Consider the following 25,903-nt stretch of genomic DNA (forward strand, 5'->3'; position numbering starts at 1 on the left):
AGTGGTTATTCAGTGTTTACTTCCTTACCCCCTGCTTAAACAAATTCCAAATAAAAGACAGAAGCATCACATTGGGATCTCATTTCTAGACAGATACAATTTAATACGACAGCAACAAACTCCAGAATGCTTATCTGAATTTTCTCTCCCTGAATCAAAAAAATATTTGCAATTAACCTTCTCTAAACCATGTCTACACCAAACCCCCACCGAGCAAATATATTTTTAACACTTCATCTTGACCATTTTTCCATTAAATACACACAACATTTCTACACTTTCCTTTCCACTGATAATATTATATTCACCCTCTCTTCTAGATATATTTGAGAGTTTGAATTCTGAATCTCAAAGCTAAAATGTGACACTACAAAAAAACTCTTCCATCAGACAGGACAACTTGCTCCTATGAATCGTTTCAATACCAGAAGCACTTTGAATATTTGCTGCCTCCTATCTTTTACAGTCGGTCCACATTTATCAATTTAACCTTCTTCACACCTTCTTTCCACCTATTTGCCTTTTTTTTGCCTATTCTCTGTATGTGCCATACCATTTATAAGTTTCTCTAGGAAAAAAAATTGGCCCTAACTTTGGGATTCATCTTTCTTATTCTGAAAGAAAAAAAAGCTGTGGAATGAAACAATTCTGTCTGTCACTGAACAGCTATGCAACCTTAGGCAAATTATTTAAACTTTCTGAGCCTCAGTTTTCTCATTTGTACATGCGAGATGATACCACCTATCAAGCAGGATGTTTTTCAAATTAAAGAAAAGGAAATGTAACAAATCTAGGAGTGATGAATGAACAGTATTTAATAAACTGGTGGTTATACATAAAACTGTGTATGTTGTAATCAATGTAATTATCTCATAGGCCATTACAGAACACTGCTACCAAAAGCACGGAATGTAGTTCCTAATTGTAGCCTCAATTCAAGGACAGAATACAAAGTACGTCACTGCAATTATATTGGAAAAGCCACAAGGGGAGTGTGTGATGGAAATATGGGCTGCAACATTTGGGCAGAAAGGAGGTGGAATACCAGAAGACCAGAATGGCCAATCTCAAGGTTTACCAAATCCCAGCATCCCTGTATGCCCTTGAAGATAGTAAAACCTTCACTGCAAAAGAGAGTTTCCAACACGTGTGTGAAGAGAGCTGCTACATTTCATTTTGTCTTCCAGTTCCAAGCAGAAATAAGGATTTTTGTGCAAGTTTATATTTCACTGCTGATTTGAAATATGGAACAATGACAACAAATATATTAACTTTACAACTAATATTTGAGATTTACTGCATGCCAGGCACTAGCCTAAGTGTTTTGGAGTCATTAATCCTTAAAATAATCCTATGATGAACACACAATGGGATTTATAGATGATGTAATACAGAATTGTACACCTGAAACCTATGTAATTTTACTAACAATTGTCTCCCCAATAAATTAAAAAAAAAAAATACTAACATAAAAAATAAATAAAATAAAATAAAAGAATCCTATGAGGTAGATACTTTTTCCCATTGGACAAATAAACAAACTGAAGCTTGGCAGAACTGGGATTCAAACCCAGGTAACAGTGAAAATTCCACACTTGTAATAACACAGCAACAAGTTGTATACTGACAACAAAATACCTGATCACTTCAGTAGTCCGAGCTATCTAGGTAGCTGTGTGGGAAGCGGGGCACCATTCAGTCAACTACAGAAGCACAAGCAGGGGGGATGCTGAAGAAGAAAGGTTTACATTCCCAGCAGCAATTCTGGGACTTTTCAGTACTTCAGTACTGAAACCATGACACTGTCAGATGAGCATGGCCTGCTTTGGAGATAATTAAGAGCTCTCCAGATCAAAGGTTCTCCACCTGTTTCCCACCTGACATGCGGTGACAGACGAGGGCATTAGAAGCTTATGATATGGTGCCACCATATGCTCAACACACCTCCATGGACCCCCATGGGCTTCCATACACCTGCACACACCTCCTGTGCAGGACTGTGTGAAACTCTCAGAACATCAGCCTTACCTCTGTGCCTTCTCCCCCTTCTCAGGAAAACAGATTAGAACGAAAACGAGGAAAAGACATATGAATTTTCTCTGTACCAAATAACTGTTACTATTTATTCAGCACTGGTACTATATACCAGGCGTGCTCTAAACCCTTTGCCTATGCTAATTCTCCAACGACATTATGAATTAGGTACTATTTTGTTCCCATTTTACAGATGAGGGAATTGCAACACAAGTAATTTGCTGCAGACCACAGATAAGGGAAATGGCAGTATCAGTTCCAACAAGAAGGCCTGGTTGCAGACCCCCAGCTCTTAAACACAACGTCAAACTACCTGTCAGCTTTCCTGAGGCATGACCTAGTGACAGGTGCCCTGGGAACGCCAGGGCCTCTGCATGATGCCACGACCAAACAGGTAAGCATTCTGCCTTTGCAGGACAGACCCGAAAGGCTCCCGAGACTGTGCGGGTTCACCGCTCCCCCGGATTGTAGTGTAATGTCATAGGGACCTTGGACCCCAGCCCACAGACCCAGAAGAAGACTTCATCTAGAGCCTCTCTCCTTACCCTTGGGTAAGATGAGCAGTAGGAGCCTTCTTAGTAACCCTACCAAAAATGTTAGTTACGAGGCAGCCCAGCCCCACAGGGCTGCTGCTGGGCCACATGGACTCACCGAGCTTCACACAAGGAATACAACCCCTTGTTCTGAAACCACATCTGTGCATTAAAGCTCCCCACAGTCTTCTGGGCAGCGCCGTTCACACACTGCTCATTCAAAAACCCTTCCCGCCAGGCTGCTGTATGCCAGGTCCTAGTCTGAGTACGGGAACACCTGTAAACGCGAGGCCCTATACTCAGGGAGCTTACATTCTCGTGGGACAGAAATGTGGGTCTCTAAGGACCAATAAAGGTCAGCTCCAAACACAAGAGGAAAGGCTGCTGGCACCATCCCAAATTAAGGGTGAAAAGAAAAAGATGTGAGCTAAAAGATGTGATGCCATTTATTCTGAATGGCATGAACGCTGAATATTTTCAACTACAACTTGAGAACCCCACGCCACCACGCCAAACTGCTGCCCACGCTGCTGCCAACGTGAGATGAAAGCAACATGGACGACAGCTCGGTTCCTGGCTCAGGCTGACCTAACGGTGTCCACCTGCAAGTGCCTAGAGGGAGAAATGAAAAGGACAAACATACAGAGACTGGGATCACTTTCCTCACTTTGGAACCTCCTCTCAAAACAGGGAAAAGAAATCACTACAGAGGATCCCAAATTTTGCCATCTCTCGACATTGTTAGTATCGGTGTTCAAACTAACACAGGAAAAAAGATAACAAACAACAACAAAAGAAACGATTATGGAAGAAGAGTTCTTTTTCCAGCAGAGCATGGAAGCTAAGCCTAAGATGGTTCCCAGTTCTTTCCTCCGAAAGAGTAGCTCACATCCAAGAAGTTGAAAGAGGGAGGAGAGAACACCACACACATACTAAAAACTGGTTATTTACTTTTAAGTTCTCCAAAAACAATAATGCCAGAATATGAAGTGTGACGAAGCATTAGAGACACTTGAAAGAAACTCTGGGCCTACAGACTGTCTCAATTTTAAGAATGGCCAAGAGAACACCAAAGCACAAAACTATGGTCCAGCATACACCGCTATGATCACCCTGGCCGTGGGGCCCTCATGCTCTCTTCTTCTTGTATTCGCCTCTGGGCACTGACATGCAGGAGGGCGAGAACTATACTTACTCATCTTTGTACCCCCAGCACTAGCATTAGGCCTGTCTCAAAGTAGACACCCAGAAAATGGTTCCTAAGCTGAGCTACAAATAGGAAGCATCCTAAATACGGAAATAATTAAAATAGAAACCACTGGTGGAAAACATACCAAAACTACTAATTCTGAGTAGTTTGGCCAAAGTTCCCTAAGTAACTTAGACAATAACTTAGATAATGTTAATCCACCTGAAAATGAGAGAAACACTCTTTATAAAAGAAAGTAAAACATAGCAAGAGCAAAACAACTCAAATTTCTGATAATTTATCAATGAGCTTAAGTGCTCAGATTGATAGATGTACAAACACCAGTGCAATTTAAGGCCAATATCTGCAGCCTTAACTGCCAAGTAACTTTCAACTCATGGCTCAAAGACTGATGTGTTTCATGCATATGGCATGAATGCCCACATTCATGCCTACATACTAGTTATGTCTCTGTCACGCTAGGCACAATGGGAGGTGCAAAGGATCTAATACTGAATAGAAAAACACAGGGCTCCTAGCCTTATGGATGCTCTTTCTGTAAGATCTAGACAGCCTGAATATAAGCTACTTTTATCCGCCCTGTCTCACCGCAGAAAACTAATGATTTTCCTTCTTCCCGACTGCAAGTGGGAACTCAGTGATGTAACCATAACTCAGTTTCAATTGCATTAAGTCACATACCTAAAATAGTACAACACAATCCAAGCATTCTTAAAAGAAGTTAAAACAATCTATGAATTAACTAATTTTGCTTCCACTCACAGTTTTGATGAAGAATTTAATGTGTTCTGCCTACTTAGAAAACAAAGTTCAAGAAACCAAAGGGTCTTACTGTTCCCAGGTTAAAAGTGCTAAATTCATACTAAGGTTAAGTGCAAGAACACTGTTTTTAATTTTTTTTTTTTTTAGTGGAACAACTTAAACTATAATAACTCTATGCTAAGGAATATTATGTAGCAGTTAAAAATGAGACAGAACTATATGTACTGACACGAGAAGACATGTTCCATTTTGGGGTAGAGAACAGAATGCAGAACAATGTATGCAATATGGTAAAAATACACAAAATAAAACTATACACACATGTACACAAGTACACAGAGAATGAAAGATATGGAAAGATATCAAGCTAACTGCAGTAATTACCCCTGGGAGAGAAACAAATAGAGGGAGAAATATGCAGAAGGAATTTGCCTCCTTTTTCTATATATTGCTATACTGTTTGATTTCTTTTGAGATATTATTCCTCTATCACTTGTTTAATTAAAAACGTCTTTAAAGAAACTGCCTCTAAAACCAAATAAACATCCAATACTTAGCATTTGTTCCTTAACATTCCAAACGCTAACAGAAAAAAACAACCTTGTTTGAATAGTCAGAATAATTGACACAGCATCTAGACTCAATAAAACACTTATATAATAAATGGTATGAACTTGGAACATTTAAATTCTAAAAGGTCAGAAGAAAGAAATCTTATTCTTTCAAAATGCGTATTCTAAGTCACTGGAACAAGACTGGATGCTATAAAAACTGCTTTCATACACATCCTGTAACCCACATATTATGTGTTTTAAAGATCAACAGTTCATAATATCCTCAAACTGTAAATTACTACCTCCAAAATAATTACCTTATAAAAATGAGTGACTTTTTTCTTCTCTAGGGAAAAGTTTTGCTATACATGCCATCTCCTTTCCTCCTAATAGTTCCATTTGCTAGCAATTCAAGCAGTGGTTCAACCGTAGCACTGAACCTTATGAGTATATAGCATTCTTGCTCTCTCAAAATTTTCCCAGAACTGATACCCAAAGCCCAGAATTTGAAATGTCCCCATAACAGTCAATCTGCCCTAGTCACAATATAATGTTAAGGGTATGAAAAGTACTTATGTATCACGTTCCTTTTCTTTTGCTTCTTAAAAAAACCTCAAAAATTATAGCTCATGGTTCAACTAAATTCCCAAGTCAACTATGAACATATCTTTTTATTTTCCACAGGTTATTAGTCATTTGAACTTCAGCCAGACACTGACATGAAAGAACCAAAAATTAATGAATATTAATGCATATATATAGCATATTGTCAAATGCATGAGCTACAATTTGGTATATATTTAAGGTATCTGTTTACTTTCCTAGGGAGCTTTTGCTGATTTGGACTGGAATTTTTAAGGGCCTAATAATAAAAATTATTCAGAACCAGATTACAAGTAGTCATGAGATGAACACTTGCTTTAACAAATTGTTATTAGTATTTTCTAAGCCAAGAATGAGCAGATGCAAGATACATAAGCAGGAGGGAAAAAAAAACGGTAGGATTTCAATCTTCTTTCCCTTGTGCAATAATACCAAACAGTAACATTCACAATAAAATAGAAATAAGCAGAGGATTTTTTCTAATTATTTAAAAATGCCGCCACCAAGCAGAGAAAACTCAACAAGGGAAGAAAAGGAGCAAGTCCCCTCTTCTGTGCACATCACTGAAGCCAACCATCCCACTTGATCAACACATGAGACTCATTTTTTCATCTGGCCAAGTGGTCTCATGGTCACTGCATACACCTCTGTTAGTAATATGCACTCCATTTCTTCATACAGATAATTTCGATATTTACCATCACATGGAGAAAAAGAAAAACATCAAGTTTTTCTTTTTCTCCATGTGACGGTAAATATTGAATGATCTGTCGCCAAATACCCACATACGCTGACGGTTTTGGGTGAAGTTAGAAGTGGGGGGACACATGAAAACAATACTGTGCCAACTACTCCCGGAGTGTACCATTTAGCTAATGGGTCCCAGCATACTGACAGCCAGCGTACAACTGCTTCCTGAAGTTCCGCACTCACTCCCCGGAAACAACAGGCATACTGTCACACTGTACATGCTGTTTTACACGAGGCTTGCTTACTTCACTCATGATAGGTAAAAAGAAGCCACTTTATCAAATAATACACCCTAAAAGATGAGAAATATCCAAATGTTCAATTGCTACAGATGACTCAGTGAGTAGGCAATTACAGAATCTCATAGGTGATGCTAGAAAAACCTCCTATTCTCATGAGCGTCACTCTGAAATGCTGCTCCGAGGGACAGTATTTGCTCTTGCATTAGGGTCTTAACTCCCACACTAAGTGTTTATGGGAGAAGAAGACAGTTTCTCCCAGAATTCTAGAAATGCAAAAGCTATTCTCATCGGGGCCATTTTCTGGTTGCTAGACAACATTCAAGGAATAAAAACAGTTACTTTGCCTCCACCATTTTGGCATCCAATGGGTCTCAAACAGGTGATTGTTAAGCTGATAAAGACTGAGTACCGTGGTAACAGTCGTGTCTATCACCCAACAACAACAATTTTTTAACAGTTTAAACAGAAGACATTTGTTTTAAGTGCTAGACATCTTTTAAAATAAGATTATGACATATTTTAAAGGTATACTTATTTCCTGACAAGATATGATGAATAAAATGTTAACAGTAAATAAAAATACAACAACAATAGGCAACCCTATTTCTTAATTGTATGGGCAAATATGATTACAATTCTCATATTCCGGTAAAGAACTTAAATAAGAATAGCATAAACCAGGTACAGTAAACACGCTGGCTTCCACCTGTAGCACTCTCAGTTTAGAAAGTTCTTTCACATATATTTGGCCTTTGAACTCAATATTTATTGGGTATTAGTTTGTCAGACCCTATACTAAGGCCTGGGGACATAAAGATGAACATACACGTCCCTTCAGTCTCTGTTCATCCCATCTGATGATCAAAATGACATTAAGAAAAAAAGGCAGGATTATCTCCATCTTACAGAACAAAACAAAGCCTAGAGATGTTAGGAATTTTTCCACACGATCACAAACTCAATGAACAGCAAAGCCGGTTCAATACTCGTCTGTTATATACTACATCTTCAGTTCAGCTTGCTCACCGTAGGCATCTTCCTGATCACGCCACAAATTCACGTCAAGAAGAGCGGGATTTAAACTGCCACTGTTTCTTAAGAGTAATGATAGGATTATGACAGATGTGTGTGTATATAGATAATTTATATGTGCATATGTAATGCATATGTGTAGATGTGTTTATTACTTCATTAAGTAGTGTCCACAAGGAAGGATAAAATTTATTTGTTCTCAGGTCTTAAACCACAAGACACACTTACAAACTCTTAGTTATACAAAATCCTTGGAATATGGAATTGATCATACTATTCTGAGAATTACGACAAGGGTATACCCAGTAGACTTTTAGACCACTACAAATTTAACATTATTGTGTGACAGGAAGGTCCCTAAGTACAGGAATGTCATTTTATTGAGGTAAAGGTTTAAAACTTCATGAGACACCAAAATGAATGCTCAGCATCCATGGTGCAGCTTGGCCTTGCTCCTTCCTTCCCACTACGGCCTCCCTCCAGAGCACCTGCAAAGTGCTATTTTCCTGTATCTCAGGGGGAAATCATACGCCAAGGATGGTGCTGACACTGCCACATGGAGCTACTGAGCACGTGAAACGTGGTCACTCTGAATTGAGATGTGCCGCTGGTAAGTGGAAAATATACATCAGATTTTGAAACCTTAGTAAGAAAAAGAAAAGATTGTAAAGCATCTCAATTTTTTACATTGAGTATTGTTTTAATGATAAAATTTTAGTTATACTAAATTTATGCATTTAAATAAATGCATCACTAAAATTAATTTCACCTGTTTCACTGTACTTTTAAAAAAGTGGCTACTAGAAGATTTGAAATTATATATGTGGCATGCAGGATTTCTATTGGACAGCACTGCTCTAAAATATGACCAAGAGATCTGAGACATATTTTTTGAGACTATCAAGGACCTATTAACTAATTCATCCTATGTTATTGCCAGTTCTCAATCAGAAATTGAATATTGGGTGGGTAAAAGGTAGAATTTAAACATCCATGATATATTATCAGGCATAAAAGCAGGATATGAGATTATTACAAAGTGGAGCTGCTTGAAACATGATGTAAGTAATTCAAATTTAGTTTAGCAGTATGAAAAAGAAAACAATACCGACTCCTGTAAATGGAAATCTTCTCCTACAGTGAGCATGAATCTACTGCCTCCTCAGCCAGCCTCAGCTCCTGCATGCCTCTGTCAGACGACCAGCTTCTGCACTGGCTCTGACTGCATCTCTACTACACACAGTACCATGTCAGTTAGGTATTCTGAAATATACACATACACACAAAACTGGGGTGGTTGGGGGAGGCACCAAATTATTAGTACTGGTTATCTCTGGATGGTAGAATAACAGGTTTTCTCCTTTTTACTTATTTTATATTTTTACTATTGTTTTCTACAATAAAAGTTAACTTTTTCCTATCATAATAGCTATTAATTTTTTAAAGATGTGTAGTATATAATAGGAAATATCAAACTCCACTTCAGATCTGCAGCCAAAAAGGAGAGAGAGAATTAGAGGGAAGTCATTCTGTACAGCAAGATTCATTTTCCTAGTCAGACAACCAGTCCACGAAAACCCAGACCACAGTCTCAGAGGAGAGAAGTCAGCATTCACGCAGCTACAAAGTCCTGCAGTTGCCTATACCAAAGAAGACAAAACCATAGCCTTTTTGATATGACAAGAGGTTTTGCTTGGCTTTTTTAACATAAAACTGACAAAAGAACTACAAGTTGCATTTATAATAGGATTCAAATTTTTATTTGAATATTTAATTAAAAAATACATACAAAATAAAATCTAAGTCAATAATTCAAGTTCAACTCCCTAAATGAGGAACTTCTGTATTTATAAATTATTTCTATGCTGCTGCTGGTGCAGTTTACATCTTCACTGATGCTATCATTCCACAAGCTGCATTTGTGTGGAAAGGAATAAACGAGAAGAAACAATGTAAACTTGCTCTCACACTACATAGAAGAACAAAAGTTACCGAACTACAGATTTCTCTTCTCTCCCTCTCATCTCTCTTACATTATACTAATTATACATTATACTAATTTCTCACTGAATCTGGAAACCAACAACCTCTTTTAACTTCAGGACCAATAGCTGAATGATCTACGTAGCATCTACCTGAGATATTTAGTTGTAAGGTTTAACACTGTGAATGCAGCCAGTCTCCAAAAGGCAAATGCTCAAAAACGGCCTAGGGATGTTGCTGCAAAAACTGGAAATAGGAAAATACTTTTTATTGCTTCTCCTAGGAAATCTTCTTTCACACAAACTCCCACAATTACTCCTACTTCATAACCAAATAAAATCTATAAAAACTGTTGCACACCTGGGAAGAAGGCAGTTTCTCAGCATTTGAAATATTCAACTCATTATTCCAAAATATTTAAGAGTAAGCCATGGTGTCTTCCTTTACAATAACAAAATTGAATCTACTAGAATTCCTGACTACTCCTGGAGAATAGAATTATGGGCAACCTGAAAGTGATCATGTTGCTTCTTGCGACCCTTGCCAGCCCTGGCAGGCCCTTGCTGTCCCTTGCCTTTAAAAAAAAGGAAGGAAGGAAGAGACGAAGGGAGGGAAGGCGGGAGGGAGGGATTATGTTTTTACAGAGTAGCATAAACTGAGGATGTTACTGTACAGATTTATTTTATTTTGCCCTAACTCTAACTTAGACAAGTAAAATTTTTGTATCTTAAGTTTTCTTGAACAAACTAGGTAACTCTTCATGCCTCACTTTATAGGGGTCGTGTATCCTATGTCATTCCTTCATTCAACAACCTTTTGAGTGTCTGTTACCTACTAGAGACCGTGTTAATAAGACATAGTCTTTGCACTCAAGGCAGTCTCTGTTCACTCAACATAAATATGCTCCAGTTTCTCACAATAAATACAACATACCACAGCATACAAATGGATAGACAGCTTTGTCAACCATCCAGTGGTAGAACTGAGAATGGAATCCTGAGAGTCTCTGCCCCCATCCTAGAAAGTAGATAAATTCCTTATTTTTCATACAGTTCCTAAAGAATGATTGACCAATAACTACTCAATAGGTACTATTTGCCTGTCTAATGCTATACCACCCCATCAGGGGGCAATGAAAGCCTACTCACTCTTAATGCAAAGGAGTTAAAATTAAAATATTTTACTAAAACCATGGTTTACTAGGTTTAAATTACTTTTAAAGTTCTGCAATTGCATTTTGGGTATGACTTTAATAACCAAATGATAAATGTGAGTGTCTAAGAACATTCATGAAAGCAGTCAAAAAAATGAACATGTTTACAGAAGACAGGTAAGGCCACTTCCGCTTGATTTTAAATGGAAACACTGTATTTTAAGCAGCCTCGAGTTGAATCCTGCTGATTGTGGAAAGGTAGCAGAGACAGAAGTTAAAAAGTCAAGTGCAGCAGAAACCCTCCTAACCAGTTCACTGAGTGGCTTAATTGATAGCTAATAATAGGCACAATTACCAACTCAAGACCTTAGAATGTCAGGGTACCAAGAGCCAAAGCAATCTAAAAAACAAAGGCCAACATACAGAGAAGCTTCTGCTTGTTGCTAATTACTAGTCTGTGCATGAAACCTTGACAAGTTTCTTGACTGACACATGCTTACATCAGTCTTTATGTGTAGCTGGCACATTTTGAATGCATTCCTTACGTCCATACCCTCTAGCAAGCTTCTCTAGTATATCTGCACCATTATCTGGTATTTGGCATCCACTACTACTCTCTTTTTTTTTTGGTCTGTAATTTGTCTCATACTAAATTGTAAATGTATGGAGGAAGGGAGCAGTGTTAACTCCCAAAACCACTGGGGGTCTTGCAAATAACAGGTACTGAATAAGTGTTTATTAAACATGGATGTGAAGTCCACCCTACAGCCACACCCCCCTCCTTGCGATTTTGCAGAACTGCCCCTCCTAATCTCTCTGACTGGATGTCCCCACGGTCATTCCTTGACCTTCTTCTTGATCTGCGTTCACTCCTCGGTGATCGTAGCTACACCGAAAACTTCCAAATTAACCCAACCTGAACCGTTCTTCTCTGAAGTCCACATTCCCGTGTTCCAGTACTGGCTTCACACCTCTATCAGCATGTCTGTGAGACACCTCACAGACCTCGCCAGTTTGGAGCAGAACTCTGGAACTCTCCGCAGAAACGTGCTCTGTCTACAGTCTTCCCATCCCTGTTAACGACAACTCCATCCTTCTAGCTGCTTAAGCTAAAAACTCTGAGTCAAGTCCTTCTTGACTCCTGTCTTTTCATGTTCCACATCCAATCCATCGGCAAACCTAGCTGAATCAAAACATATCCAGTTAGAGTCAGAGATACCAGTATGAATGCATGCCTATTTTTATATACGGAAACATAGCTATGTGTAGATCAATAATTAGTACACATCTATTGTCTAGCTCTGTCCTCTGAGATCACCCAGCAGCAGTGACACTCTAGTAGCAACAAGCACACCTGGCATCCAGATCTTGACCTCGAAATAGCCTTCTCCAATAAAAGGAACCAGAGTTTCTTGCAGGAATGAGTCTAGGGATGGGGCAGGAAAAATACAAGGTGAGCCTGAAGCATCTAGTAGTGCCAGAGACTAAAGAAGTGTACATGTGCACACACAAACAAAGGACAGGAGCATGTCAAAAAGCCACAGAAGTCACCCTCAAAGAGTTCCCAAATGTCAAAGCTGGGATAATTTGGGCAGCAAAATAATGATAGCATTGAAAAATAAACCTAAAATTAAGTAAGTACCCATGAATTGGAACTGATATAAATGATTAAATAGAAAGATAGATGACCAGGGGTTTCTTACAGACAAATTCCAATTAATAAATGGAGTAAGAATGAGGGAAACACAGTACCTTTAGAATACCATATAAGTAATTACTGCAGGCAAGATCTACTCATGAATGCTAGAATCAGTGAGAAGAAACAGGATCCTGGCAAAGCCTCAAATATCTCCCCCAAAATATTTACCAATTACTGGAGTGGTTTTAATATATGTCCATCAATTCCTTGATACTCCTTCCTCCAGGAAGTAGACTTTAATTGCACGCGTGAGCGTGCTCGCACACACGCACGCATGCACGCACGCATGCACGCACGCATGCACACACACCCCCACCCTCGAACAGTAGCTTTCCAGTGGAGAAACCTGGCAGACAGCCCCTTAAGGCAACAACCACCAGTCAGCAGTAATGCCATGTTTACACCATGCATCTCCTGTCCGGTATGATAAGAAGAGCACTTCACTTCTGTGATGTTCTTCTCCCAAAATCCGTAAGCCCAGTCTAATCATGAGAAAACATCAGATAAACCCAAACTGAGGAACGTCCTATAAAATGCCTGACCAGTACTCTTTAAAAGTATCAAGGTCATTAAAAGACAAGGAAAAACCAAGAAACTCAAACACTGGAAGAGATAAAGGAGACTTGAGAAGTAGAAGAAGTGTGGTGGGGGCAGCCGGATGGCTCAGTTGATTAGAACGTGAGCTCTTAACAACAGGGCTGTGGGTTCGATTCCCACGAGCCGGTGAGCTAGATTGAAGGACAATGACTTGGAGCTGAAGAGCCTTGGAGAAACACACTGTTCCCCAATATTCCCCAATAAAATTTACTTTAAAAAAAGCAGTGTGGTATTCTTACTTGGATAAAGGAATAGGAAAATGGTATCCGTGGGAAACAAACAGTGAGACATAAATCAAGTCTGGACTCTGGTTGAAGCACTGGACCAGTGTTCATTCCTTAGCCTGATAAAACGTACCATCGTCATGTTGTGATGTTAACACTGGGGGAAACAGGGTGAAGGGTATAAGGCAGTGGTTCTTCAGAGAAGTAACTGTGCCCCACAGGAGTAACTGTGCCCCACAGGGACATATGGCAATGTCTGGAGCTATTTCTGATTGTCACAACTGGGGGGATGATGGTGGCATCCAGGGGATAGAGGCCAGGGATGCTACTTAACATCCAATGAACCGGGCAACCCCCACAACAAAGATCATCCAGTCCAAAAGGTCAATAGTGCTGAGGTTGAGAAATACTGGCAGAAGGGAACTCTAGGTACTATCTGTGCAACTCCTCTGTAACTTTAAAATTATATCAAAAGAAAAAATTAAAAATTTCAGGTCCTCTCATTTCCCATCAATATCCTGGTCTAAGACACTACTCTCGCTCAAGCGGATTTCAAAGAGCCTAACTGATCTGCTTGTTTTTACTCTTTACCTCCTTAGACAACTTTCAACACAGCAGCCAGAGTAAAGGTTTGATTTAAAGCATAAATCTGATCGTGTCACTCCTTTGCTCAAAACCCTGTAATGGTTCCCATCTCAGAAAGTAAACAGCCAAGTCCTCAGAGTGGCCCACAGGCTCTGGTAACCTGGTCCCAGGTATCTGAAACCACCTTCCATTCTTCTGTTCACACCAGTCCAGCCACACTGGCTCCCCAGAGTTCTGGGAATACACCAAACACCTTTGCTTCAGGCCAGTGCAAAACATTTTTCTGTGCCCCCTTATTCACTCCTCACCAAGTCCTTCCCAGGCATCCTCTTTCAAAATACACATAGCTGTCCTCTGGCCTGCTTTCTTTTACTCTACAACACTTACCTAATATACTATAGCAATAACTTGTTTATTTTGGTTAATGTCTGTCTTACCTTCCTTAGAGATTAAGATCCACGAGGGCAGGGATTTCTGTTTATTTGTGTCATTACAGTAACCTCTGCATCTAGAGCAATAACTGACACATGTTAACGCTCAGCAAACATTCGTTAAATGAATGATACACCTCTGGAATCCTAAATTAAATAAACCAGTGTTTTTCCACTTTTCATCATTACTGCTTTTTCTCTGGTCTCCTTACTGATGAAAAAGAAGGTTATGGGGTGGCCAGTCAGCTCCATTGGTTAGAGTGCATTGCTACTAATACCAAGGTTGCTGGTTCAATCCCCACATGTGCCACTTTGAGCTGCGCCCTCTTTAAAAAAAAAGAAGGAGGAGGAGGAGGAAGAATGGGCTTTGGATCTTGGCTCCATCACGTGACAGTCTCTGGACATGTTACTTAACCTCGCTAGTCCTGTTTCTTCACCTGACGGAGAACAACAAAGGGCAACTCTAAGGTTAATGACCTCATGGAGTCAATGTTACGATTAGAAATAAGGTAGTAAAGTGTCCAGCACACAGTAACTACTCCATAGATAAAAGCTAGTATTATTGCTCCCTCCTCACTAGCTAGCTCTTCAGTTTCACACTGACCTCTAGCCTTTCATGCCCTTCATTTTCTTCCAGCTCAATCACCCATTTCAGGCTTCCTGCTCGTGGTCCAGGCTGGACGCCACAGACGTTCATGTCACTCACAGTCCTCCACATCACCGACTCCCCCAACCAAAGGTGCTTCAGAAATCTCCACCGAGCAGGCATCTGCAAAGCAAGGGGCAACAGCCAGGGCCCTGGCACTGAAGCACCACACCAGTGTCTGAACCCCTGTCCATCCTACAGTTGAGGAGAGCAACAGTACCTACCGCGTGAGTTCCTGTGAGTTTCCTCAGCTGTGCCACAGTGGTCACTGCTGGAGGACAACCAAGCAGTGCAGACTGCTACCCCTACAAGTCCAAGGCCTGCGACCTCCAGTGGGTCCTCAGTGCTGCTGCACAACCCTAGTCACATGTCTATCTGTGTGTCTATCCCCACGCCTCCCCATCCCCTTGCAGACCGTTACAAACTCATATGCTCCTTTTAAGACTCCCCATCCCACCATGTTCCCCTTCACTCTTAGCAGATACTCAAAAATCACAGAAGACATTTTGTCAACGCATTCTCCTTCCTGCCCATCAGTTACAAACTTACTTACATGGCCTCCAACCTCACGCCCTTCCTTTCTGCTCACTACCCAAGGCCAATTTCTTTCCTATGCATTGGACGCCATCCCCTCCTATTGCCTCCAAATTCTTGGCTCCATCTATCAACTCTCTTTCCTTCCCCTTTCCTTTCACCCCCCCCCTTTAATTTCTCCCTTCCATTGGTTCTTTCCAATCCCACATAAACGTGCCCCAAACCCACTCAATTTAAAAACAGGGGTGGGGAGTAAACTTCTCTAAATCCCCTCATCTCCTTCCACCTACACTTTCTTCAGTCTTTTGTTGAAAACACTGTACTCCTCTCACTTAGCTACACTTCTAGCGTGTTATTCACTCTTCAACCCCCTCAAGCATTACAATGTAGCCACCAGCTCCAGCTGAAGTTACAAATGACATCTTAATTACCAAGTCTCAGCAACTTCATTCAGTCTTTATCTTACTTGGCCTTGTCATGGCAGAATATAATGTTGACCACTCATAGTCCTTGAAACAGTCTCCCTCCTCAGTTTCCTCACAAATCTCAGTTTCCTTTTTCTATAGTTGGTCTGTCTGGCACAGATGGTTGGCTTCTCTTCATTTGCCTGCCCCATTCAGTCGCTCACTACGGAAATGTGGAAATCATCCTAAATTTTCAATCTTGCTCACCTCCATAATCTCATTATTTACCCTGTCCTGTTAATACTTCCTAAATCTCTCATACACCCATCCCGTCTTTTACATCCCTTATCATTCTCACCATGAATGGCTTCTTACCTGGTCTTGCTTCCAGTTTTGCCCCTCTCTAATCCAGCATTCATTTCACTGCCAACAAGATCTAAAACACAAATTTGATTCTATCACAGCATAATTTCCCCCCCACTAAATCCTCACAGCCTTCAGGATCAAGTTTAAAGCTCCTTAGCTTGGTTCATAAGGCATCAGTGATTTGGTTGCTTATCACTTCAGCAGTGCTGGAAAGAGGAGCATCCACATCTGGCTGTGAAAAGTGAGCAGGGATTCTATCCATCCAGATAACACGACAGGCTGCGTGGAAGCCCAGATGTCCTCTTAAATGGTCCGCACAGACTGTTTTGTTCCCAAGAACGCACCCTGGGTTCTGGCAGAGGAACAGAGGCTCAGAAGCACCAGAGACATACAGGGAGAGACTGAGTTGTGTGGGTGGCTTCAGGGCCAGACTGGAGGGACACCCCTGTTGTCCGTGTTGAGCCGTGCCTCCACATAGCAAATCTGAATCTCACTGGCCTGGTGAACACCACTTGCCCCACCCTAGTGACCCCCTGGGTCCCCACCCCACTCACACACTGCCTGAGGTTTGTCCGGCAGCAGGCAGTAGGCATTGGCCACTGCTGCACTCTTTCTTGGACAACTATCAGGAGTTCATCACAAGAATTCATTACAAGAAATGTTAAAGGAAATTCTTTAAGAAAAAATCGGGGGGCGGGGGATATAAATATGAATAATACAATGGTGATAACTATGTACCTATTACTAATAACTTTAAATGTCAATTAAATGCTCCAGTCAAAAGACATGGGGTAGCTGAATGGATTAAAACTCAAGACCCATACATATGCAATCTCCAAGAGACCCACTTCAGATCAAAAGACACACACAGACTGAAAGTAAAGGGATGGAAAAAGATATTTCACACAAATGAAAACAACAACAACAACAAAAACTGGGGTAGCAATATTTCTATCAGATAAAACAAAGGCTGTAACAAGAGACAAAGTTTAATATATAATGATAAAGGGCTCAATCCAACAAGAGGGTATAACCCTTGTAAACATTTATGCCCCAACATAGGAACAGTTAAATATATAAAGCAAATATTGATGGACGTAAAGGGAGAGACCAACAGTAATACAGTCGTAGTAGAGGACATTAACACTCCATTTACATCAATGGATAGATCATCCAGACAGAAAATCAACAAGGAAATACTGCCTTAAATGACTCATTACAACTCGTATGGATTTAATTGATATTTTTAGAGCATTAAACCCCAAATTACCAGAATATACATTCTTTTCAAGTGCACATGAAACATTTTCCAGAATAGACCACACGTAAGGCCACAAAACAAGTCTCCATAAATTTAAGAAAACTGAAATCATATCAAGCATGTTCTCCAACCACAATGGTATGAAACTAGAAGTGATTACAACAAGAAAATGGAAAAATCCACAAATATATGGAAGCTAAATAACACGCTACTAAATAATGACTGGATTAACAATGAGATCAAGGAAGAAATCAAAAGATACCTTGACACAAATGGAAATGAAAACACGACACAAATCTATGGAATACAGTGAGAGCAGTTTTAAAAGGAAAATTCATAGCAATACAAGACTACCTCAAGAAACAAGAAAAATCTCAATCTATCCTACAATTAAAATAGAACAAGAACAACAAACGAAGACCAAAGTGAGTAGAAGGAAAGAAATAATAAAGATGAGAGCACAAATGAATGAAACAAAGTCTAAAAATCAGCACAAAAGATCAACAAAACCAAGAACTGGTTCTTTGAAAAGATACACAAAATTGATAAACCTTTAAACAGACTCATCAAGAAAAAAAGAGGATCCAAATAAATAAAATGAAAAATGAAAGAGAAGAACTGATACCACAGAAATACAAAGGATTGTAAGAAAACACTACAAACAATTATATGCCAACAAATTGGACAATCTGGAAGAAATAGATAAATTCCCAGAAACATACAATCTTCAAAGACTGAATCAAAAAGAAACACAAAATCTGAACCAACTAATAACTACTAATGAAATTGAGTCAGTAATCAAAAAGCCCCCAACGGACAAATTTCCTGGACTGGCTGGCTTCACAGGTGAATTTTACCAAAAATTCAAAGAAGAATTAATGCCTATCTTTCTCAAACTATTCCAAAAAATTCCTAGAGGAGGGAAGACTCCCAAGCTCATTTTATGAAGCCACCATTACCCTGATTCCAAAATCAGACAAAGACATTATGAAATAAGAAAATTATAGACCAATATCCCTGATAAACATAGATGAAAAATCTTGGGTGGTGAACACACAATGGGATTTATAGATGATGTAATACAGAATTGTACACCTGAAATCTATGTAACTTTAGTAACAACTGTCACCCCAATAAGCTTTAATTTAAAAATAACTTCGACAAAATACTAACAAACCAAATTCAGCAATACATTAAAAAGAGTATACACCATGATCAAGTGGGATTTATTCCTGAGTCACAAGATTTGTTCAATATCCCAAAAGCAATTACAGTGATACACCACATAAACTAAATGAAGGCAAAACATCATATGATCATATCAACAGATGGAGAAAAAGCGTTTGACAAAATCCAACATCCATTTATGATAAAAGCTCTCAGCAAAGTGGGGACAGAGGGAACATAGCTCAACATAATAAAGACCATGTATGACAAACCCACAGTTAACATCATATTCAACAGTGAAAAGCTAAAAGTGTTTTCCTTACTATCAAGAACAAGACAAGGATGTCTACTTTCTCCACTTCTATTCAACATAGTTTTGGAAGTTCTAGCCACAGCAATAAGACATGAAAAAGCAATAAAAGGCATCCAAATGGAAAAGGAAGAAATAAAAAAGTCATTAGTTGCAGATGACATACCATATAAAGAGAATCCTAAAAATTCCACCAATAACACTATTAAAACTGATAAACAAATTCAGTAAAGTAGCAAAATACAAAATTAATACTCAGAAATAGATTGCCTTTTTTTAAAAGATTTTATTGGGGAAGTGGAACAGGACTTTATTGGGGAACAGTGTGTATTTCCAGGACTTTTTATTGGGGAACAGTAGTATGTTTTTCCCAGGACTCATCAGCTCCATCCAAATCAAGTTGTTGTCCTTTCAATCTTAGTTATGGAGGGCACAGCTTAGTTCCAGGTCCAGTCGCCACTGTTAGTTGCAGGCGGCACAGCCCACCATCCTTTGCGGGAGTCAAACCAGCAACCTTGTGGCCGAGAGCCCGCACTCCAACCAACTGAGCCATCTGGTCACCCGGGAGCTGAGCGGCAGCTCACTGACTTCATGCTAGTTGCAGAGGGGTGGAGCTCGCTGGCCCAGGTGGGAATCGAACCGCAGCCCCAACTCCCAGAGCTCACGCTCTAACCAACTGAGCTACCTATCCGCCCCATATTGCATTTTTATACACCAATAACAAACTACCAAAATGAGAAATTAAAACAATCCCATTTAAAACGACATCCAAAAAATAAAATAAAATAAAATACCTAGGCATAAATTTAACCAAGGAGGTAAAAGACCTGTACTTGGAAAATTATAATATATTGAAGAAACATACTGAAGATACAAATAAATGGAAGTATATACTGTGTTCATGGATAGAAAGAATTAACATCGTTAAAATGTCCACACTACCTAAAGCCATATTCAGACTCAGTGCAATCCCTATCAAAATACCAATAGCATTTTTCACAGGACAATAACAAATAATCCTAAAATTTATATGGAATCACAAAAGACCCCAAAGAGCCACAGTAATCTTGAGAAAGAACAAAGTTGGAGGTATCACACTACCTGACATCAAAGTATATTACAAGGCTACAGTAATCAAAACACTGTGGTACTGGCATGAAAACAGACACAGAGATCAATGGAACACAATAGAGAGCCCAGAAATAATCCCAGGCCAATAGTGTCAATCAATCTATGACAAAGGAGGCAAGAATATACGATGGGGTAAAGACAGTCTCTTCAGTAAATTGTGTAGGGACAACTGGACAGATACAAGCAAAAAAAAATGAAACTAGACTACCTTTGTACACCATATACAATAATAAACTCAAAATGGATTAAAGACTTAAATGTAAGACCTGAAACCATAAAATGCCTAGAAAAAAATAGGCAATAAATTCTCTGACATTGCTCTCAGCAATGTTTTTATTGATATATCTCCTCGGGCAAGGGAAACAAAAGCAAAAAGAAACAAATGGGACTACATCAAACTAAAAAGTTTTTGCACAGTGAAGGAAACCATTACACAAAAAGACAACCTCCTGAATGGGAGATATTCACCAACGATACATCTGATAAGGGGTTAACATCCAAAATATACAATAGTAAAGAACTCATACAACTTAACACCAAAATAACTAACAATCCGATTAAAAAATGGGCAAAGGAACTAAACAGACATTTTTCCAAAAAGGACATACAATGGCCAATAGACATATGAAAAGATGCTCAATGTCACTAATCATCAGGGAAATGCAAATGAAAAACACAATGAAATCACCTCACACCTGTCAAAATGGCTATCATCAAAAAAATCAACAAACAAGTGTTGGCCAGGATGTGGAGAAAAGCAAACCCTCATGCACTATTGGTGGGATTGCAAATTGGTGTAGCCACACCGGAAAACAGTATGGAGCTTCCTCAAAAAATTAAAAATAGAACTACCTTGTGACCTAGCAATTCCACTTCTGGGTAGTTATTCCAAGAAATCCAAAACACTAATTTGAAAAGACACATGCACTCCTTTGTACTTTGCAGCATTATTTACAGTGGCCAAGACATGGAAGCAACCTAAATGCCCATCGACAGACTATTGGATAAAGAAGATGTAATAATACATTTATACACTAGAACATTACTCAGCCATAGAAAAGAATGAAATATTACCATTGGTGACAACATGGATGGACCTAGAGGGTATTATGCTAAGTGAAATAATTCAGACAGATAAAGGCAAACACCATATATTCTCACTTATATGTAGACTCTAAAGAACAAAATAAACAAAACCAAAAAAAAGACTCACAGAGAACAAACTGATGGTTGCCAGATGGGAGGGGGAAGGAGCATGGGTGAAAAAGGTGAAGGGATTAAGATGTACAAATTAGGAGTTACAAAATAGTCACGGGAATGTAAAGTACAGCATAAGGAATAGAATCAGTAATATTCTAATAACTAAGTATAGTGCCAGGTGGATACGAATCAAGGGGACCACTTTGTAAATTATATTAATTGTCTAACTACTATGCTGTACACCTGAAACTAATGTGAAATAATATTGAATGTCAACTACAAATGAAAAATAAAACTAAAGTGAATATCAAATACCTCAATACTTTCTTATATTGATTACATGTTGAAATAATATTTTGGATATATCAGGTTAAATAAATGTTTTTAAAATTAATTTCACTTTTTCCTTTTTTAATGTTAGTAGAAAAATTTTAAGTAACTTATGTGAGCTACATTTGTGGCCTGTATTATATTTTTTCAGGACAGCGGTGTTCTAAAATGTCCTTTCCCTCTTTCTGAACCTAGATAACTCCTATTTTTGAAGACTAGCTCAGGTAACCCACTAAGAAGTATTTCAGGACACTCTCGTGCCACTAAGACCCTAAGTGTTAGTCAACTACCCTTGCTCCTCTGTGCTTCCATCCATAAGAATCTGCTTATACCTGTCCTACAACACACCACAATGTAATTATTGGTTATCAGCTATCTTCCCTTAAACTGTACGCTCCTTGCAAAAAGGGGTATCATTCTACATATACTCAGGGCCTACCACCATGCCTAACACTTAAAAGGCACTCAAAATATTTGTCAAACAAACGTGAACTACCAATTCCTGGCCTGAAAGTTACTAGAACTTCTCTAAGGAAAACAACCGGCAATGAAGGAGCCTCGACTTTCCCAGGAGCTCTCCAGTAATGAAAGGACTCGGGTGATGGTGGGGAGTAGGAATTACTGTAAAGAGAATACCAATGAGAAAATAAAGTTCATCACACACACTTGCCTCTTGCAGTGAAAATAGGTATTTGCAGCAATGATATGGAGCCATGAACTCACACTTGGCATGCCAGGAGCCACAGTTTGGTTTCTAAATTACTTAAACAACCCATCCAACCAGAGAGTATGATCTCACAGGTTTCCACACAAACAGCGAGTGCCCCGCACCTGTTCGACTTACACAGTACGTCATTACAGTTAACAACAACCACAAATCTCTCTCACAAAGAAATGCTAATCTCATGATGCTTCACCATGGAGCAATTTCAAAGAGCTACTATATGAAATATGCCAGAGCATGAATTTATGGCTGATGCTTATTTGGCAAATATGGTTGGTACTGCTAGACGTTGAAAAACATGTATGCAAATAAGCAAATCAAAGTTTTTAAGCTCACAGACTTAAATATTTACATTACCATAAATATACAAAGATAAATGTTTATATGAATACACACATAACACATTCCAGGAACAACTTTCTAATGTGATTGTCAGGAACAGTTATGAAGTGGCATTATTTCCTTATGGGCCTCGGGGTATGTTTAAAAATGAATTCTGACAGCATGTTAATGGGGTACGAAAATTATCAAGGAAGTTTCTTCATACTGGGTAAAATGAATAGTCATAGTATAATAGTTCAAAGCAATCTTATCTTTTCCTTTCAACAAAACACTTTTCTTCGCTTCCTGGAAGCCAGCCAAGCATAAATGTCAGCCCCTCAATGGAGGGTAGAGGGATGGAGAGGAGGACTACACATCAAAAATCCTTAAAGAAAATAATCTGACATTTTTTCCCACATAATACAGCCACGTTAGAGTCTCCAAAATAAAGACATGATAAAATATTCCCTCCTCTTCCCCCCTGACAGCTATGGAAAGATGTTTGTTTTTCACATAGTTTGTGAGTTGGTCATAGCCAAAACTCACTAGCAATGGTATGAATTCTGCTTCCATTGTTAACTTGTTAACTGTTAATCTCTGGGCTGAGGGTGTAACTCCATATTTGAAGCCATGAAAATGTACCCTATTTGCCATTACAGTTTACTAAACGAGTCACCAAAGAGAAGTGCCAAGCACTTCAGAAAATAATTAAGGTAGTCAGTGAATTGCACTGTCTAGAAATGCTCTGAGACTACAGAAGCCATCAAGAAGCAGGTATCCAAGATTGCACATGGAAAGTTTTACCCTTGTGGATAATTCACGTTTTTCACTTCCACACCGCAGAGAGCAATATGGGTTTTCCAAATACACACATTACTACATCATTTCATTTACTTTGGTAGACAAAAATCAGTAGGTAGGCCCCAAAACAGAATCCTCAAGGCAATCCCAATTCAGGTGAAAAGCTGTTGACATACATCATCTCATGACCTAAAAAACAGCCTTTTATGTTGGTCTCCAAATATGTAATTTAACATATACCCTTTCCATATTTAACAGAGGCAGAAGGAAAATGTATTAGGCTTTCTATAGCAAGGCCAATAAACATGAAATCTAGTTTTCCTTTAATTCGGTAAAACGCCAGCCTTCCAACAACTCCATTCCACAGCTCTCAAATTCCTAAACTTGGGTCTTAAAAATAATAACGGATTGCAAGAAAGTAACATTTAAAGGTGGGAGGGCTCCTCTTTCCTGTTGTTCTCAGCAGTCTTTAACGTCGCCAAAGGACGAAAAACGAAATCCAACTCTCAGACGGGTGGTGCAGGCGACGGGGAGGGGGTTGGGAAGGGGGTTCGGACCGCAAGTCCCCATCGCGGGAGGTAAGAAAAATTGCAAGAACGGGATGAGTCAAAGGGCAAAGGAGAAACAAACCGACCGACCATGCAAAGCCGCACGTTAGTTAGGGGGCTCACAAGCCGCAGCCCCAAGTAAGCAGGCAAAGAGCCACCGGGTTTCGTCCAGGCGCTGCTGGCTAGGCTGCGCCGGGTGCTCCGGGGAGTGGGGCGAGACGTCCATGCGGACTTCGCAAGAGGACGGGAGCCCTTCCTGCCCCAAGCTCCCCGCGGCCAGCTCCCCCATCCAGCCTCCACTTTCCCCACCAGGCTCCCAGCCGCGCCCTGAGACGTCCATCGCCGCCAGGTCCCAACTTTCCCTCCTCTGGGAGGCGCCGAGCTACCGGGGCCGCCGCCGCTGCCGCCACCGCTGCAGGAAGGGGCGCGAGGGGGCGCGCGGTGCCGGCGGGCCCTGGGGGCACAGGGGCGCGGGGGCGCAGGGTTGGCCGGGGCCGGAGAGCCCGCGCCGCGTCCGCCGCCCGAGCCCCCGCGGCGGCGCTCCCCAGACCCGCGCTGCCCCGCCCGGATTCCCCCCAGTTAGCGCCCTCACCTCGCGGCGACCCTGGTTCCGCAAGCCGGCGCGAGAGAAGGGGACGGAGGGGACGCGGACACCCTTGCCCCCGTTACCTGAGGGGCGCACACGCCACCGCGGTGACCACCATCGCCAGCCGGCCGGTCCCCTTCCTGCTCACCGCGGCCACCGCCGCCGACCAACTGACACTAACAACAACTAACTACTCGACGCCGCCGAGTCCACCGCGCGCTCCCAGCCGCCAACCCAGCCCACCAGCCAGCCCGCCTCCTCCCAGCCCCGCGCACCGCCCTCCGCGCGCGCACTCGCCGCCGCGCTCCTTGAGGAGCGAGCCCGCACGCGCGCACAAGCCCTCGACCCTCTCTGCCCTGTCGCGCCTCCGTCCCTCAGGAGGAATCACCGTGAGGCCCCGCCTTCTCGCGTTCCTACCCCAATAGAATGAGACCTAGAGAGCTTCTGATTGGCTAAGGAGAGTGTGGCCAAAGGAAGAGGGCGGGACGACCAGAACCTCGGGCGGCGTGAAGGGAAACTTAGGTTCAAGTTCCACAGGAAAAGGGAAACCAAGTATTGGCCCATTTGGTGCCGGAGCCTCCTAGGTCAGCCTGCCGTCGAACTCGAAATTTGTGTTTTCAAGGACTCCATTCTATAGTAATTGCCAATTTAAGTCACAATACTTACTGCAGGCCCTAGCAATTCTGAAAAAACTACATTTCCCAGAAACCTTCGCGAAAATAAGTCTCGCTTCGCGTAGTCACGTAGTCCTTCGCCGCTTTTGAACAAAATAATCCCTTCATTTTTCGGAAGCTATTGGGAATAGTATTTCATTTTTCTCCTTACTGAAACAATTTTAAATGTTACTGCGATAAGAGAAGTTGCCTACGGGAAGATAGTTAAACAATTACGTAAAGAGAAAGAAGGATATCAATAAAGTACTGCGGAGGAATTTTTGTGAAGCTGCGAGACGACGGAGTGAGAAGAGTGAATGCGATTGAGAGGGGCTCAGAGAATTGTCCTCTGTGCAGGGACTTTCTTTAGCCCCAGGCTCCTGCCTGCCCCTATCGTCAGCAGGTCAGTAAGCAAGGCGAGCTTGGGGGTGGCCACAGTGGGGGTGCCCTTCACCCCTTGAAGACCATCCCTCTTTTGCTGTTGTTAATTGATTTGTCTCGGTTTGAGGCCGACTGAATGGGGGCGCCT

General features: G+C 40.7%; 2 protein-coding genes across 15 annotated transcripts in view; one reads left to right on the forward strand and one right to left on the reverse strand.

The window, feature by feature from the left end:
* The window catches only part of PEAK1 (pseudopodium enriched atypical kinase 1), a 346,674-nt gene extending 321,627 nt beyond the window's left edge, over positions 1-25,047 (reverse strand). For 11 of the 14 annotated variants that reach the window (XM_074328312.2, XM_074328317.2, XM_074328320.2 and 8 more), the window contains exon 1: positions 24,805-25,005. The gene's annotated coding sequence lies outside the window, so the exon portion shown is untranslated. Of the gene's footprint in view, positions 1-24,727 lie in introns of all 14 variants that reach the window. The other 3 variants (XM_088796810.1, XM_074328323.2, XM_074328311.2) reach the window with 2 other exon arrangements.
* A 356-nt stretch (positions 25,048-25,403) lies between these two features.
* HMG20A (high mobility group 20A) overlaps positions 25,404-25,903 on the forward strand; it is a 69,374-nt gene continuing 68,874 nt past the window's right edge. Inside the window, exon 1 of the mRNA XM_019750988.3 lies at positions 25,404-25,777. Within this exon, the coding sequence (XP_019606547.1) occupies positions 25,692-25,777 (86 nt within the window). The 5' untranslated portion in view covers positions 25,404-25,691. The remainder of the gene's footprint in view (positions 25,778-25,903) is intronic.

This window comes from Rhinolophus sinicus, chromosome 3, assembly GCF_057876585.1.
Source record: "Rhinolophus sinicus isolate RSI-liver-muscle chromosome 3, RSI-T2T, whole genome shotgun sequence".
NCBI lineage: Eukaryota > Metazoa > Chordata > Mammalia > Chiroptera > Rhinolophidae > Rhinolophus > Rhinolophus sinicus.